This window comes from Dendrobates tinctorius, unplaced genomic scaffold (assembly GCF_039654945.1).
Source record: "Dendrobates tinctorius isolate UK_male_01 unplaced genomic scaffold, ASM3965494v1 ptg000046l, whole genome shotgun sequence".
In the NCBI taxonomy this organism is placed as follows: Eukaryota; Metazoa; Chordata; class Amphibia; order Anura; family Dendrobatidae; genus Dendrobates; species Dendrobates tinctorius.
This window is the reverse complement of record NW_027361714.1, coordinates 83067247-83084656: the sequence shown is the minus strand read 5'-3', so window position 1 is coordinate 83084656 and position 17410 is coordinate 83067247. Positions and strand designations below refer to the sequence as shown.

The 17410-nt window shown below is 42.9% G+C and overlaps 1 protein-coding gene across 2 annotated transcripts in view; it reads right to left on the bottom strand.

The window, feature by feature from the left end:
• The window catches only part of PDSS2 (decaprenyl diphosphate synthase subunit 2), a 353108-nt gene that overhangs the window by 168719 nt on the left and 166979 nt on the right, over positions 1-17410 (bottom strand). For both annotated transcript variants that reach the window (XM_073576076.1, XM_073576077.1), the window contains exon 3: positions 7433-7567. In XM_073576076.1, coding sequence (XP_073432177.1) covers positions 7433-7567 — 135 coding nt within the window. The remainder of the gene's footprint in view (positions 1-7432; positions 7568-17410) is intronic.

Here is a 17410-nt window from a genome sequence, read left to right as displayed (position 1 = left end):
GTCAGGCCACTCTACCATAAAGGCACAACTGGCGATAGCTGACTTTATGGAACTTTCTCCCATCTCCCTGATGCATCTGTGGAGCTCAGCCACAGTGATCTTGGGGTTCTTCTTTACCTCTCTCACCAAGGATATTCTCCCACGATTGCACAGTTTGGCTGGACGGCCAGGCCAGGTCTAGGAAAACTTCTGGTGGTCTCAAACTTCTTCCATTTAAGGATTATGGAGGTCACCGTGCTCTTAGGAACCTTGAGTACCGCAGAAATTCTTTTGTAACCTTGGCCAGATGTGTGCCTTGCCACAATTCTGTCTCTGAGCTCCTTGGCCAGTTCCTTTGACCTCATGATTCTCATTTGGTCTGACATGCACTGTGAGCTGTGAGATCCTATATAGACAGGTGTGTGCCTTTACAAATCAAGCCCTATCAGTTTAATTAAACACACCTGGACTCCAATGAAGGAGTAGAACCATCTCAAGGAGGATCACAAGGAAATGGACAGCATGTGACTTAAATATGAGTGCCTGAGCAAAGGGTCTGAATACTTATGACCATGTGATATTTCGGTTTTTCTTTTTTAATAAATTTGCAAAAATTTCTACATTTGTTTTTTTTTCCAGTCAAGATGGGGTGCAGTGTGTACATTAGTGAGAACAAAAAAATAACTTTTTTGAATTTACCAAATGGCTGCAATGAAACAGTGAAAAGGGTATGAATACTTTTTGTACCCACTGTAGGCTTCATTGGTGGGACATATCTCAATAGCTGGCAGTATACAGTTGTGGCCAAAAGTATTGAACCCCTGCAATTCTGTCAGATAATACACAGTTTCTTCCTGAAAATGATTGCAAACACAAATTCTTTGTTATTATTATCTTCATTTAATTTGTCTTAAATGAAAAAACAAAAAAAGAATTGTGCTAAAGCCAAATTGGATATAATTCCACACCAAACATAAAAAAGAGGGTAGACAAAAGTATTGGCACTGTTCGAAAAATCATGTAATGCTTCTCTAATTTGTGTAATTAACAGCACCTGTAACTTACCTGTGGCACCTAACAGGTGTTGGCAATAACTAAATCACACTTGCAGCCAGCTGACATAGATTAAAGTTGACTCAACCTCTGTCCTGTGTCCTTGTGTGTACAACATTGAGCATGGAGAAAAGAAAGAAGACCAAAGAACTGTCTGAGGACTTGAGAAACCAAATTGTGAGGAAGCATGAGCAATCTCAAGGCTACAAGTCCATCTCCAAAGACCTGAATGTTCCTGTGTCTACCGTGCACAGTGTCATCAAGAAGTTTAAAGCCCATGGCACTGTGGCTAACCTCCCTAGATGTGGACGGAAAATAAATATTGACAAGAGATTTCAACGCAAGATTGTGCAGATGTTGGATAAAGAACCTCGACTAACATCCAAACAAGTTCAAGCTGCCCTGCAGTCCGAGGGTACAACAGTGTCAACCCGTACTATCTGTCGGCATCTGAATGAAAAGGGACTGTATGGTAGGAGACCCAGGAAGACCCCACTTCTTACCCCGAGACATAAAAAAGCCAGGCTGGAGTTTGCCAAAACTTACCTGAAAAAGCCTAAAACGTTTTGGAAGAATGTTCTCTGGTCAGATGAGACAAAAGTAGAGCTTTTTGGGCAAAGGCATCAACATAGAGTTTACAGGAGAAAAAAAGAGGCATTCAAAGAAAAGAACACGGTCCCTACAGTCAAACATGGCAGAGGTTCCCTGATGTTTTGGGGTTGCTTTGCTGCCTCTGGCACTGGACTGCTTGACCGTGTGCATGGCATTATGAAGTCTGAAGACTACCAACAAATTTTGCAGCATAATGTAGGGCCCAGTGTGAGAAAGCTGGGTCTCCCTCAGAGGTCATGGGTCTTCCAGTAGGACAGTGACCCAAAACACACTATAAAAAAGCACTAGAAAATGGTTTGAGAGAAAGCACTGGAGACTTCTAAGGTGGCCAGCAATGAGTCCAGACCTGAATCCCATAGAACACCTGTGGAGAGATCTAAAAATGGCAGTTTGGAGAAATCACCCTTCAAATATCAGGGACCTGGAGCAGTGTGCCAAAGAAGAATGGTCTAAAATTCCAGCAGAGCATTGTAAGAAACTCATTGATGGTTCCTGGAAGCGGTCGGTCGCAGTTATTTTGGCTAAAGGTGTGCAACCAAGTATTAGGCTGAGGGTGCCAATACTTTTGTCTGGCCCATTTTTGGAGTTTTGTGTGAAATGATTTTGTCTGGCCCATTTTTGGAGTTTTGTGTGAAATGATCATGCTTTGCTTTTTGCTTCATTCTCTTTTGTGTTTTTTCATTTAAGACAAATTAAATGAAGATAATACCAAAGAATTTGTGTTTGCAATCATTTTCAGGAAGAAACTGAGTATTATCTGACAGAATTGCAGGGGTGTCAATACTTTTGGCCACAACTGTATGGGTCTCAATCCTATATGTTAAACAATGAATTTGTTATATAGTATGAAGTGTATTGTGGAGAAAAGAAAGCATAACATATATGAGTTTTTCATCCGACTCTCATTTATTCTGTAATATTATGCCATCACAGTATTTTTTTTTTCTAAAGTAAAACTGAATACCTATAAGGTGCACTTTTCTCCTCGAAAAATGTGGACAAAAATTGGGGGTGCATCTTAAAGTCTGGATGTACCTGCTTTGGCTGTGGATGGGGAGGTGGGGGAGCGTCAGCGGTCACAGAAGGCAGCAGCAGGTCACAGAAGGCAGGAGCTGGCGGCTGCAGCCAATTGCTGTGCTCGCTGCTAAAGAGAAAAGAATATTCACTGCATTCACGCCCATGGGAGTGGAAAGCAGTGAATATTAATTTCTCTTCAACAGTGGAAACACTGTTAGCTGCAGAACCGTCTTCCTGCAGCTGCCAGCCTTTCACGTGCGCCCGCTACTTAAGGGAATGAATATTCACTGCTTGCCACTCCCGTGGGCGTGGAATGCAATGAATATTAATTTCCTTTAGTAGTGTGCACATGCGAACACCCGGCAGCTGCAGGAAGCTGGCGGCTGCAGCTAACACTGTGCCCGCTATTAAAAAGCAATGAATATTCACTGTTCTCAACACACATAGTCCCGGCCTGGAGCGCAATGAGTATTCCAGCACCTGTCCTCGGGTTGTGCTGCTTAGAATCAAAGCATCTGCTGGCATCGGAACAAGACGCTGCGAGGGAGCACAGGAAGGTAATTTTAATGGTGTATGTTTATTTTTAGGTTTATCTGATGGGGCCAATCATACCAGGATAAAGATGGGGCCATGCATACCAGGTGGAGATGGGGGCCCTGCATAAACAGATAGTGATGAGGGAGACCATACCTACCAGGATAGGGATAAGAAGGCCATGCATACAAGGATAGGGATAAGAGGGACATGCCTACTATACTAGGGATGAGGTGGCCATGCATACCAGGATAGGGATGTGGAGGCCATGAATACCAGTATAGGGATGAGGAGGCCATGCATACCAGGATAGGGATGAGGGGGCCATGCATACCAGTATAGGGATGAAGGGACCATGTATAACAGGGCAGGCATGAGGGGACCATGCATACCAGGATGGGGATGAGGGGGCCATCCATACCAGGATGGGGATGAGGAGACCATATATACTAGGATAGGGGATATTAGTACAGAATTGACCATATTTTTTATTCAATTTTTTTTTCTAATTTCCTCCTCTAAACCTAGGTGCGTCTTATGGTCCGGTGCATATTATAGTTCGAAATATACTGTGCAACAAATAACAGAAGTGAGTCTTGTTCCGCAGAGAAACAAATGTCCTTGTTGTATATTACTAGAAGTAGATTTCCACACTCTTGACTACTTTGAGTTTGATTAATGGACATCCATTTGGTTACCATGGGACCATAATACTGCACACCGTCAAGCCAAGCACTACATAGCTCTTTCACATAAAGGCCAAACTTTATTGGATGCTATACTGATGGGCTTCACGAATTTTACTTGTAACCCGATGTTCTGTTCAATCCACTAAAGGAAAAAATTGTCTCTGCTACTTAATCCCAAACACTTTTCCATTTCTCTCTAAAATACTGAAGTTTATGTTACCAACTTAAGTATCAAATTCAAAGCTGGCAGTTAACTATAAAGAAGAAAAAGTGGAATTTCATATAAAACAGAAAAAAAATAATGTTATTTAAATCGAAGGAACCTTACAAACGTTATTTAACATGTGGAAAAAAACAAAACAAAATAAGAAACCACTGCAAAAAAAAAATCAATACCTACAAAAATATAAATCACAAGTTACTTAAAACATCTACATAAAAGATCAAGTAAGGATTAGGAAATGTTTGTGCCCTAAATAGTCTATACTAAAGGTATTCTGCTGAACGGTTATTTATAAGAACACTAGTTCACAATTATTGGCCTGTGCAAACATGGCAGCAATCATCCAACAAGGAAGCAGTCAATTGTCAGCTGATTGCATTTTTTGTTTTGCCTAAAAAAAAATATATATATATATATATTTTTTTTTAACAGATCTCCTGGGTATTCTGGAAAAATATCAAGTGTGTTTTATGTTTGCAAATGTAGGTCAGCTCCATGACAGATGCTACAACTGAAGTCTGTTTTTTCCTCCTACTAGTGCGCTATAGGCTCCACTCACACATTTATTTTTTCAATATTTTTTTCTAACGCAATTTACAATAATGTTTTATTTTATGGACCACTTTAATTTTAAAGTCACTGAGAGGTTTATAGATCAGAAAATCCCCAAGCAAGAGCTCATTTTAAATATTGCACCTCTCAAATTATTCAAACCCACATGCAGGAAGTTTGTTAACAATTCAAATGCTTCACAACAATTAATTCAAAGTGAAATGTAAAAAAAATAAAAATTTCATTTTTTCCTCTAAAATGTTGCTTTAGTTTCAGATTTTTCATTTTCACAATGGGCAATAGATGAAAATGAACCCAAAAGATTTGTCCCAAATGTGGCAATACCCCAGATGCGGTTGGAAACTGTTAGATGACCATACAGCAGAGCTTAAAAGGGAAGGAGCTCTTTTTTAGAACATAAATTTGAATGGTATAAAATTTGGAAGAAGGTTGAATTTGTAGGGCCCCTGAGGAGACAAAATAACAGAAACCCCCGAAAATTTATCCCACTTTTGAAAACATCAACCCACAAGGAATTCATCTTGGGGTGTACAGAGCATTATGAAAGCGGAGGTGCTTAACAGCATTTTACAACATTGGGCTGTGGAAATGAAAAATTAAATTTTTCTCACGAAAATGCTGATGCAGTCTAAAAAATTTAATTTTCACAAAGGCGAACATAAAAAAAAATGGATCCCACAATTTGTTATGTAATTTCTCCTGAATGTTGCAATACTCAACGTTTGGTCAGAAACTACTGTTTGGGCACACAGAAGAGCTAGGAAGGGAAGGAGCATTATTCCTTTGGAGAGAAATTTTGGCTGGAATAAATTGTGGACATGATGTCGCATTTGCAGAGCCCCTGAGGTGCCAAAACATCAGAAATCCCCAATAAGTGATCCCAAAATTCATCTTTAAAGGAATTCATCTACAGTTTTAAAGGGAATCTGTCACCCTATTTTTCGCCTATCAGCTGCCGGGACCGACATCAGGGGCTTATCTACAGCATTCTGTAATGGTGTAGATAAGCCCCTGATGTAACCTGAAAGAGAAGAAAAAGGAGTTAAATTATACTCACCGGGGGGCGGTCCGGTCTTGGTCCGATGGGTGTTTCGGTCCGGTGGGTGATTCGGTCCGGCGCCTCCCTTCTTCTAACGGTGACGGCCTCTTCTTTGCTGCCTGTCGTGGCTCCGGCGCAGGCGTACTGCTCTGCCTTGCTGAGGGCAGAGCAGAATACTGCAGTGCGCAGGCGCCGGACCTCTCCCGGCGCCTGCGCATTGCAGGACTCTGCTCTGCCCTCAACAGGGCAGAGCAGTGCGCCTGCGCAGGAGCCACAACAGGCAGCAAAGAAGAGGACGTCACCGTTAGAAGATGGGAGGCGCCGGACAGGACGGCGACACCCATTGGACCGGACCGAACGCCAGGGTGAGTATAATCTAACTCTTTTTTCTTATCTTTCAGGTTACATTGGGGGCTTATCTACAGCATTACAGAATTCTGTAGATAAGCCCCTAATGGTGGTGCCGGCAGCTGATAGGCGAAAAATAGGGTGACAGATTCCCTTTAATAAGCATTTTGAACCCACATGTGCTTTGCAGAATTTTATAAGATTGGGCTGTGAAAACAAAAAAATAATTTTTTTCCACTAAACTGTTGTTTTGGCCCCAAATGTTTTATTTACACAATGGTCAGTTTTCCATTTGTTTTAATTGGATTCCATGCTAAGTGCCAATGTAAGAAAATGTTCAGACACTTTAACTTCTTTAGTTTTTAAAAATGGGGGAGAAAAAGACAGATGTAAAACAGAGGCTAAACAGATGACAAAAGAGAAAAACAGTCCATTTTTGATGGATGTAAATACAGACAGATGGGATAAGATGGCCTTAGGTTGTTAGTTCCTGACCTGCAGATTAAACCTAGAAAGTCAGATTGCATTGCCAAAAAGCTTCAGTATCAAAATGTAATTTTTATTTTGTACATGAATACGAATTCACTTAAAGCGAGTCTGTCACTATAAAAAGTAAATTAAAGTAATTGACTATGAGTGGTGTTGTAGACCTAATCTGTGAAACAATGAAGACTACACTTCCGGTTGGGTCAGTGTTATCTTTTATTTTACTGACTAACTCCATTAAGTTCACAGTACTTGACAGACAGCAGCTCAGAATCAAAATGCCCTATCAGTATGTCTTTGGGGTGTGGGAGGAAACAGGAGTACAAACATGAGGATAACATACAAACTCCTTGCAGATGCTGTCCTTGGTAGGATTTGAACCCAGGACCCCAGCGCTAACCACTGAGCCACCGTGCTGCCCGAGTGTAGTGCGTGGCTGCTGATAGGAGCCACTGATGAAAGGTGGGCCAGTCCCATACTGTGGGTGTACTGGTGTCTCCTGTAGCATCAGTGGGCAGTAGCTTGAGTTCAGCACTATACTGGACAATCTTGTGGTGGCAATCTGCCTTTGGTGCAAATTTAGGGGCGTAGTGGTGCACCAAACTCCCATCATTCCCATCATTTTCAGATGAAAAAAAAGAGTTTGTAAAGAAACTACAACAATGAAATATGTATTAAAGATATGCTTTTTATAAGGGCTAAGTCCCATATATAAATGTTTAATTAGTTTAATTTGCATTTTGGAGGTGAAAACCCAATTTTAAGATTTTATTTTAGTAAAGCAAAAGAAAATTTAAAACAAGCACGATAAACCAAAAGTAATGTTACGCAGAATACAAATATTTTACATGTGGATAGTAAAAATGACATATTTCTCACCTTGCATAAATACCGCTAACCATGTCATGTTGGAGAGTGTCATCTGCTGACTTACTAGGCCCTGCCGCTTTGGAAATAAGTAACACCACCAGGCCTCTCATCTGTAGATTGTTGCGACTGTCATACACAAAGGTCCTGCAAGTAAAAAAGGCAAAATTGTATAATATGCTGCTATTAACATATTTATCATTTATCTATCTCACAGTGGTATAGTGTATTTGTTTTGTGTTATAGAACACTGGTGCATAACCGATGCTATTCTAGGGATGCTTTATTGGAAACAAATGAACATTGAGAGATCAGACAATGTGTCAGGGAGTTCAAAAAAAATGTAAAACCTCAAGAAATGTATAACAATACCAAAACAACGATTAGTTGCCTATTCAATCCCCCCTCTGCTTCATAACCATTGGGGATCACTGCTAGTCCTGTAGAGATGATGTCACATCCTCAGTTGTCATGTGTCATAAGTCAGTGAGTAACAAATGAGACCAGCTCTATTCCCCACCCAGCGCTGCCTCCTCAGACATAACTGACAGCTCCTTTGCCTGATGTCACATAGTATACAGGCTGTCAGTCAAGCAGGAGGAGGCGGCGGCAGGCAGCATATAGAGCTGGCGTGACAGAGGTTTCATATCTACAGCCTCATTTGCATAGCAATTCAAGGATGGACTTCTCAGTAATATAGGAAAGGACTGGCCATGTAGTGGTGTTGCTGAACTTGTCCTTGAAAGATCTACATGCACACATAAACAGTTTGGGGTGTGAAACCCTGATGACAGATTCCATTACATTTCTTTATAGCACACCACATATAAAATAATATGGGAGGAAAACCATGTTACCAATGAATGACATGAACATAATATTTTAACACTGAAGAAAGCACTTTTCTCCTCTGTAAGCTATTTACTAGCGAAAATTTGAAACAACTTGAACAAACAAAATTCTGCAACGGAAGCTAAATAAAACATTGTGAAACTCCAAACTGAGTCAAAATAATAAAACCCTCCCTGGCACTTCAGTCAATTAACAATCCTTCCTATGGATCCCAAGAGGAACTTTCGCTTCCACAATCCACAAGATCTTGTTTTGTTTTTGGGTTAGATCCCTGTAACCTTAGGCAGCTAATGATGAACAGCTTTATCAGAATTACTATGTACTTAAATGAAAATGTTACCTATCATTCATTCCTTTTCCCCCTAGAACATCTTCCCTACTGACACAAAGATAAGCTATTTTTGCAGAGAAAGCCATGGGGCACACAAACTTCAAGATTATGTACAGAGCAGCAGTCAAACACAGAAAGAAGGAGATAAATCTCTGCGGCTTCAAGCTGCTCTACCTTCACTGTCACTTTTGAGGCTATCTGATCTTTGTTACATATTACTAAAACACCAGCCTTTATTATTTCTGCAACCATCATTATACACATAGCATGTGGTGACTGTTGGAAATGTGCAGATTAGGAACTTATTATTTTAAAGATATGAAAATTGTAGCCCTAATTTCTTCCACTACATACAGGTGCATCTCACTAAAGTAGAATATCATCAAAAAGTTAATTTCATTTCTTCAATACAAAAAGTGAAACTTATATTATATAGAGTCATTACGAACAGAGTGATCTATTTTAAGTGTTTATTTCTGTTAATGTTGATGATTATGGCTTACAGCCAATGAAACCCCAAAAGTCATTATCTCAGTAAATTAGAATAAATAACAAAAAAACACCTGCAAAGGCTTCCTAAGTGCATAAAAATGTCCCTTAGTCTGTTTCAGTAGGCTCCTCAATCCTGGGGAAGACTGCTGACTTGACAGATGTCCAGAAGGCAGTCATTGACACACTCCACAAGGAGGGTAAGCCACAAAAGATCATTGCTAAATAAGCTGGCTGTTCACAGAGTGCTGTATCCAAGCATATTAATGGAAAGTTGAGTGGAAGGAAAACGTATGGTAGAAAAAGGTGCACAAGCAAGTGGGATAACCACAGCCTTGAAAGGATTGTTCAGAAAAGGCCATTCAAAAATTTGGGGGCGATTCGCAGGGAGTGGACTGCTGCTGGAGTCATTGCTCCAAGAGCCACCGCACACAGAGGTATCCAGGACATGGGCTACAAGTGTCGCATTCCTTGTGTCAAGCCACTCATGACCAATAGGCAACGCCAGAAGCATCTTTCCTGGGCCACGGAGAAAAAGAACTGGACTGTTGCTCAGTGGTCCAATGTGTTGTTTTCAGATAAAAGTAAATTTTGCATTTCATTTGGAAATTAAGGTCCCAGAGTCTGGAGGAAGAATGGAGAGGCACACAATCCAAGCTGATTGAGGTCTAGTGTGAAGTTTCGGGGAGCCATGTCATCTGTTGTGTAGGTCCACTGTGTTTTATCGAGACCAGCACAGCCATCTACCAGGAAATTTTAGAGCACTTCATGCTTCCCTCTGCCAACAAGCTTTTTGAAGATGAAAATTCATTCTCCAGCAGGACTTGGCACCTGTCCACACTGCCAAAAGTACCAATACCAGGTTTAAAAACGACTGTATCGCTGTGCTTGATGGGCCAGCAAACTCACCTGACCTTAACCCCATAGATAATCTATGGGGTATTGTCAAGAGGAAGACGAGAAACACCAGACCCAACAATGCAGACGAGCTGAAGGCTGCTATCAAAGCAACCTGGGCTTCCATAACACCTCAGCAGTGCCACAGGCTGATCGCCTCCATGCCATGCCGCATTGATGCAATAATTGATGCAAAAGGAGCCCTGACCAAGTATTGAGTGCATTTACTGAACATACATTTCAGTAGGCCAACATTTCGGATTTTAAAATAATTTTCAAGCTGGTGTTATAAAGTATTCTACTTTACTGAGATAATGACTTTTGGGTATTCATTGGCTGTAAGACATAATCATCAACATTCACAGAAATAAACACTTGAAATAGATCAATCTGTAATGACTCTATATAATATATGAGTGTCACTTTTTGTATTGAAGAACTAAAATATAAATTAACTTTTTGATTATATTCTCATTTAGTGAGAAGCATCTGCATGTAGAGGTCCAGCACTTCCAGGACTATTTGTATTTACAGTTGTGAAATTTCAATATTTCTAGTTTAATTTATTTGTTTTAAAATATCAAGTTTTGTAAAACCAGAATTCTTTGCAGCTTCTGATATGCTACAATAAGGTATGTTTACTTGAAGAAAAATTGCCATCATACAGGTCCTCCATTTGATGGAATCTTATATGTCTGTGTTAGTAAATACTTGCATTCTCGAAACAAAACAAAGCAATTGTATCTTTTCTAAAGGCTGCTACATTCAACAGTTGGCTCAAACTGCCAACCATGTAATGTGTATAGGTGGGCCTACACATACACCCCAACAGAAGATGTTGGAGGACAAAAGGGTTGAGCAGTATAAAGAGATTGACCAACACTTTTTTTTATTGGTGGCTTCTCCTTAGGGTAGGCCCTCAATATCCGATTGGTGAGGGTGCAGCACCCACCTGTTCGGGGCTGGCCGGAAGTTGTTAGACGCTGCTGGAACATAGCAGCTCCATAAAATTTATAGTGGACATGAACCAAAGACTCACCCACTATAGAGATGACAGAGCTGCTGTGTTCAGGCAGCATTCCACAACTTGCGCCGACACTGGTAACAGCTGACGGTGAGAGTTCCAGGTGTCCCATCACGATCAGATATTGATGGCTTTTCCTAAAGGAGAGGCCATCAATAAAAAACCTCCTTAAGTATAAACACCTGATCCTTTTGTTCTCTGGTGGAGAAGCCGTTGCTATAGGCCTGAGAGCAGCTTGCTCTCCCTTTGCCACCAAGGCCGAGCTGAAAGTTCATGTGTATGAGAAGCTGTGAAAGATAGTTAGGCCTAGAGCTAACAAAGAAATCTGGGCACCTTTAGAAATTCTTGTCCTGTTCCTTTGATATTTCTCATGGAAATGTAGGAAACTGACAAGTGGACATTACTATTTGACCTATCATTAGGTTATTTCCCTCATTGTTAATGGGGATGGTAGCGTCTAGTTGTCAATTTATATGAACAATATAAAAGGCCAACAGCCTAAGATATTTTATAAAAAGATGTTCTGGAATTGTTATATAACATGATAATGGAAAAAAGTAAATAATAATACAAATCCTTTTCACTAAAAAGTATCACATTGAAAAGGAATGCTATAATACAAATGAAGCAAAAAAACATTAACTGTTTGTGGGGAGGTTTTTAATCATCAAACTCAACTCATTGGCAGGGAAGGATTGAGATCACAAGCACATGCTGAATTAAGAGCATTAGCAATGTGAAGTCATTAACTTTTAAATTGCTGTCGTAGCCTCAGAAACAGTAGTTGAAGGATCTTTGGGGATTCAAGTCCAAACACTCTAAAACCCAGAGGATACAACGGATTTCTCCTGGCTTCCTAATTCTGCCCTTTTCAGTGTGAAGCACAATTCCATCAGATGACAGATTAGAATAACTACATTGTGCTTGAGAGAAGAAGTTTCGTACAAAACTTTTAACAAGTCAGTGGACTGTAAAGATAAACTAAATTCACTTAATCAATTGCTGCAACTGAACTGTCATAACAAGTCAGAGGATGTAATTGAGTGATGGACTCTGATAATACCACCTTGAAGAAGGATTAAAAACATATCCCCACATCTATTTGTATAAGAGGTTATATTCTTTGGACTCCGCCATCGTTACTCGACTGACAGCATCCCAGAAGACTAACAACTTCAGAGTCAGTAGAGGAGCTCTAGCTTCAACCTAAAGGCATTATCTGACATAATGTAGCTACTCAATATAACCCATTACATAAAACACAGATTTGGAAGGCAATGCAATCACTATGGGATCAAACATTACAATTACCGGTATATATAAATCTGATGCCGCAGCAATATCAGCCTAATGCTTAGCTTGATTTACAGAATAATTATAGTCTAACCAGTAGAATCATTGAGACCTGTCCCAAAGAAACCCAGGGACATCATCAACCAGTTGACATTGCTTTAGGGGTCCAAAGAATATATGTACCTGAATGAGCCCTCCAAGGGACAGACATCAACCAACTATTAACAAAAAAGTGGAAACAAAAAAAAAAAAAAAGCTCCGATGAAGCAATTATATTTGATGAGCATGTGGCAGCAGTGAGACGCCTGGAGAGAAAAAGGAGAGCAACATAAGCAAAAAATTGAACAAAAATAAGCACACAACATCAAACTGGATTATTTTCAGGAACTCTTTCAGCAACCAGATGAGAATATTTAGGCGTCTAACTGTAGCACATGAGAACCCTGGACAGCAGGTGACTATATGCGATGCCAGGGACCATTTGGCAAAATTATGGTTACAAAAGATTACAAAAGCGGAAAATAACAGATGAGTATATAAAATAGCAATGCTGAAATCCAAAACTGCTCGACATGTTTCATCAGGTTTGGTGTTTTATGAAGATCTTACTGATTAACAGTATATTTGTAATATTCTACATCACACTATCAACAATTAAATACTGTAGTTGAAGCATTATGCAGCTGTATCTATAGGTCTTTTTACCATTATACATCACCACCAATCATTGCAGACATGCCCGTGTCCTTTTTTTTAAAATGTTTAGCAGTCTGGAGTCAAATCCTGCCTCTGCAGCCTTGATTGATAACCAGAATACTCCTCCAAAACTCACACATGCGCCATTGCTTTGTACTCCCTGGATATGAGCCATGCAGTCATGTGATAAAACCAGTAGCGTAGATACCGGGGGGGCAGAGGGGGCGGTCGCCCCGGGCCCCGAGCTCTGGGGGGGCCCACCAGAGCTACGCTACTGTAACTGTATCGGCGTGCACAGCGCGCCCATACAGTTACATTCTGCGGCAGAGCAGGGAGAATCGATCTCCCTACTCTGCCGCCCAGCCGCTATGGGCCCCTAAGAAGGCGGTGGGGGGCCCCGGTGCCAGCAGTGCGCCCCCAACTCACAGCCAGCAATGTCATCCTGGGCTATTCTGTGCACACAGGACCTGTGATGAGGTCATGGGAGGGGCAGAGTCAAGGGGTCACCTGATCAGGGGTTTCAGCGGCTGCAGGGCTCTGCTGTGCTGGTTGTCATGGTGCTGGATGAGGTGAAGTAAGTTTCTGTGTGGGCTCAGGAGGGGTTTACAGGGTGGATGTAGCAGAGCTGTGCGTGTATGAGGTGTACAGAGCGGAGCCGTGTATGTAGAAGGTGTACGGAGCAGAGATATGCATGTATGAGGTGTAAGAGGAGCGGAGCCACGTGTGTATGGGGTGTGCGGAGCAGAGCCGTGTGTGTACAAGGTGTACGGAGCGAAGCCGCATGTGTACAGCGTGTAAGGAGCAGAGCCGAGTGTGTACGGGGTGTAGGGAGCAGAGCTGCGTGTGTACAAGGTGTACAGAGCACAGTCGCATGTGTACAAGTGCACGGAGCGGAGCCAGGTGTGTACATGGTGTACGGAGCGTAGCCGCGTTTGTACAGCGTGTACGTAGCAGAGGCGCGTGTGTACATCGTGTACGTAGCAGAGGTGCGTGTACAAGGTGTACGGAACAGAGCTGCGTGTATACAAGGTGTACGGAACAGAGCCGCATGTGTACAAGGTGTATGGAACAGTGCTGCGTGTGTACAAGGTATATGGAGCAGAGCTGTGTGTGTATAGGGGGTGTGGAGCAGAGCCGTGTGTGTATAGGGGGTATCAAGTGCAGTAATAGGGACACATACGGCAGCAGCGGCTCAGTATTGGGGTATCAGGTGCATAATAGGGACACATAAGGCAGCAGCGGCTCAGCATTGGGGTATCAGGTGCAGTAATAGGGACACATACGGCAGCAGAGGCTCAGTATTCGGGTATCAAGTGCAGTAATAGGGACACATACGGCAGCAGCGGCTCAGTATTGGGGTATCAGGTGCAGTAATAGGGACACATATGGCAGCAGAGGCTCAGCATTGCGGTATCAGGTGTAGTAATAGGGACACATACGGCAGCAGCGGCTCAGTATTGGGGTATCAGGTGTAGTAATAGGGACACATACGGCAGCAGCGGCTCAGTATTGGGGTATCAGGTGCAGTAATAGGGACACATACGGCAGCAGCGGCTCAGTATTGGGGTATCAGGTGCAGTAATAGGGACACATACGACAGCAGCGGCTCAGTATTGGGGTATCAAGTGCAGTAATAGGGACAAATACGGCAGCAGCGGCTCAGTATTGGTGTATCAGGTGTAGTAATAGGGATACATACGGCAGCAGCGGTTCAGCATTGGGGTATCAGGTGCAGTAATAGGGACACATACGGCAGCAGCGGCTCAGTATTGGGGTATCAGGTGCAGTAATAGGGACACATACGGCAGCAGCGGCTCAGCATTGGGATATCAGGTGCAGTAATAGGGACACATACGGCAGCAGTGGCTCAGTATTGGGGTATCAGGTGCAGTAATAGGGACACATACGGCAGCAGCGGTTCAGCATTGGGGTATCAGGTGCAGTAATAGGGACACATACGACAGCAGCGGCTCAGTATTGGGGTATCAAGTGCAGTAAAAGGGACAAATACGGCAGCAGCGGCTCAGTATTGGTGTATCAGGTGTAGTAATAGGGATACATACGGCAGCAGCGGTTCAGCATTGGGGTATCAGGTGCAGTAATAGGGACACATACGGCAGCAGCGGCTCAGTACTGGGGTATCAGGTGCAGTAATAGGGACACATACGGCAGCAGCGGCTCAGTATTGGGGTATCAGGTGCAGTAATAGGGACACATACGGCAGCAGCGGCTCAGCATTGGGATATCAGGTGCAGTAATAGGGACACATACGGCAGCAGTGGCTCAGTATTGGGGTATCATGTGCAGTAATAGGGACACATACGGCAGCAGCGGTTCAGCATTGGGGTATCAGGTGCAGTAATAGGGACACATACAGCAGCAGCGGCTCATCATTGGGGTATCAGCAGGATGAGTGGTTTGTGCAGGTTGGGGATACATGGTGATGGGGATGGAATATGAGAAGTGAAACGTGTCGTTGCTGTATTCTCTGTAGCAGAGCAATGGCTGGAGGAGTTGTCATGTCGGTCTGGGCCAGATGGAGAAGACGTGAAAAGTGAACGATTCCATCAGAAAGAACGTCAGCGGTAAGACACCAACTATACCTGTGCAGTAATCACATATGTTTTGTAGGACTGGTATTTACCACTGATCATATTGCGGTAATATCCATGTTGGTCTTTATATAGGGATTATTTTCAGTAACAGCGCAGTCATCTCCTACATCCACTATAAGGCTGTGTTCACACACAGCGTTTTTTTAGCGTTTTTTACCACGGTTTTCACTATAAAACCGCTAAAAATAAGCTTCCCAGTCATTTCTATGCATTTTGCACTTTTTGTGCACATTGATGCGTTTTTTTTTACCGTGAAAAAACCGCATCGCAGTAAAAAAACGCAGCATGCTCATTAATTTTGCGGATTTTTCTGCGGTTTTGGCTTCTTCCATGCGGTTCGAAACCGCTGCGGAAAAACCGCATCAAAACCGCATCAAAACCGTACAAAAAACGCGCATAAACCGCCGTGGGAAAAATAGGTGCGGTTTCTGGGAAAGGATTCAGGTTTTTCAGCAGAAATTTTGGTTGACTATGGGATGGAGGATGTGTGATGGGTATATGGGCACTGGACTATGGGATGGAGGATATGTATGACGGGTATATGGGCACGGGACTATGGGATGGAGGATGTGTGATGGGTATATGGGCACTAGAATATGGGATGGAGGATATGTATGACGGGTATATGGGCACAGGACTATGGGATGGAGGATATGTATGATGGGTATATGGGCATGGGACTATGAGATGAAGGATGTGTGATGGGTATATGGGCACTCGACTATGGGATGGCGAATATGTATGATGGGTATATGGGCATGGGACTATGGGATGGAGGATGTGTGATGGGTATATGGGCATGGCACTATGGGATGGAGGATGTGTGATGGGTATATGGGCACTCGACTATCGGATGGAGGATATGTTTGATGGGTATATGGGCACGGGCCTATGGGATCGTGGATATGAATGATGGGTATATGGGCACGGGACTATGGGATGGAGGATATGTATGATGGGTATATGGGCATGGGACTATGAGATGAAGGATGTGTCATGGGTATATGGGCACTCGACTATGGGATGGCGAATATGTATGATGGGTATATGGGCATGGGACTATGGGATGGAGAATATGTATGATGGGTATATGGGCATGGGACTATGGGATGGAGGACGTGTGATGGGTATATGGGCACTCGACTATGGGATGGAGGATAGGTATGTTGGGTATATGGGCATGGGGCTATGGGATGGAGGATAAGTACAATTTGTTTTAACTATCCACAGTTAGTTACTATGCCCGGGCAGCGCCGGGCTCTTCAGCTAGTATGGTGATATAATGCGCACGGGTTCAACTTCACCCGAAGTGCGCAAAGCGGGCTCTGTTCACACACAGAGGCGACGTAACAAAAACATACAAAAACGCTGAGCCTGTTAGTGTCACAGACCACAGGGAAATGCACACACGGTATCAGGCCACAGGAGCAGGACCCAAGGCAGAGGAGCTGGGTCCTTCTAGACCCACCGTGTGTGCGGCATCAAAACTGCGGACGCCAAGGAGGGCTGCAACTGCAGCGTGGCGTAGGACACTGCCGCTAGTCGACAAAGCTAAGAAGCAGGCGCAATGTCAGACGCTAGAAAAGAGGTGCGGTGTGCACAGTGGTCTAAGGCTTGCCACTGACTGGCGCTGACTGCTGCACTAATTCCCTATCCACATGCGTAATATCAGAGGGAAGGGGTTTCAAATGAGTCAGTCACCAGAGTCATACATCGGTCACCATTCACACATTCAGCTTGAAAGTCTTAGTTACTCACCGGTTAACGGTGTTTTTCGGAGTCCATGACAGCAC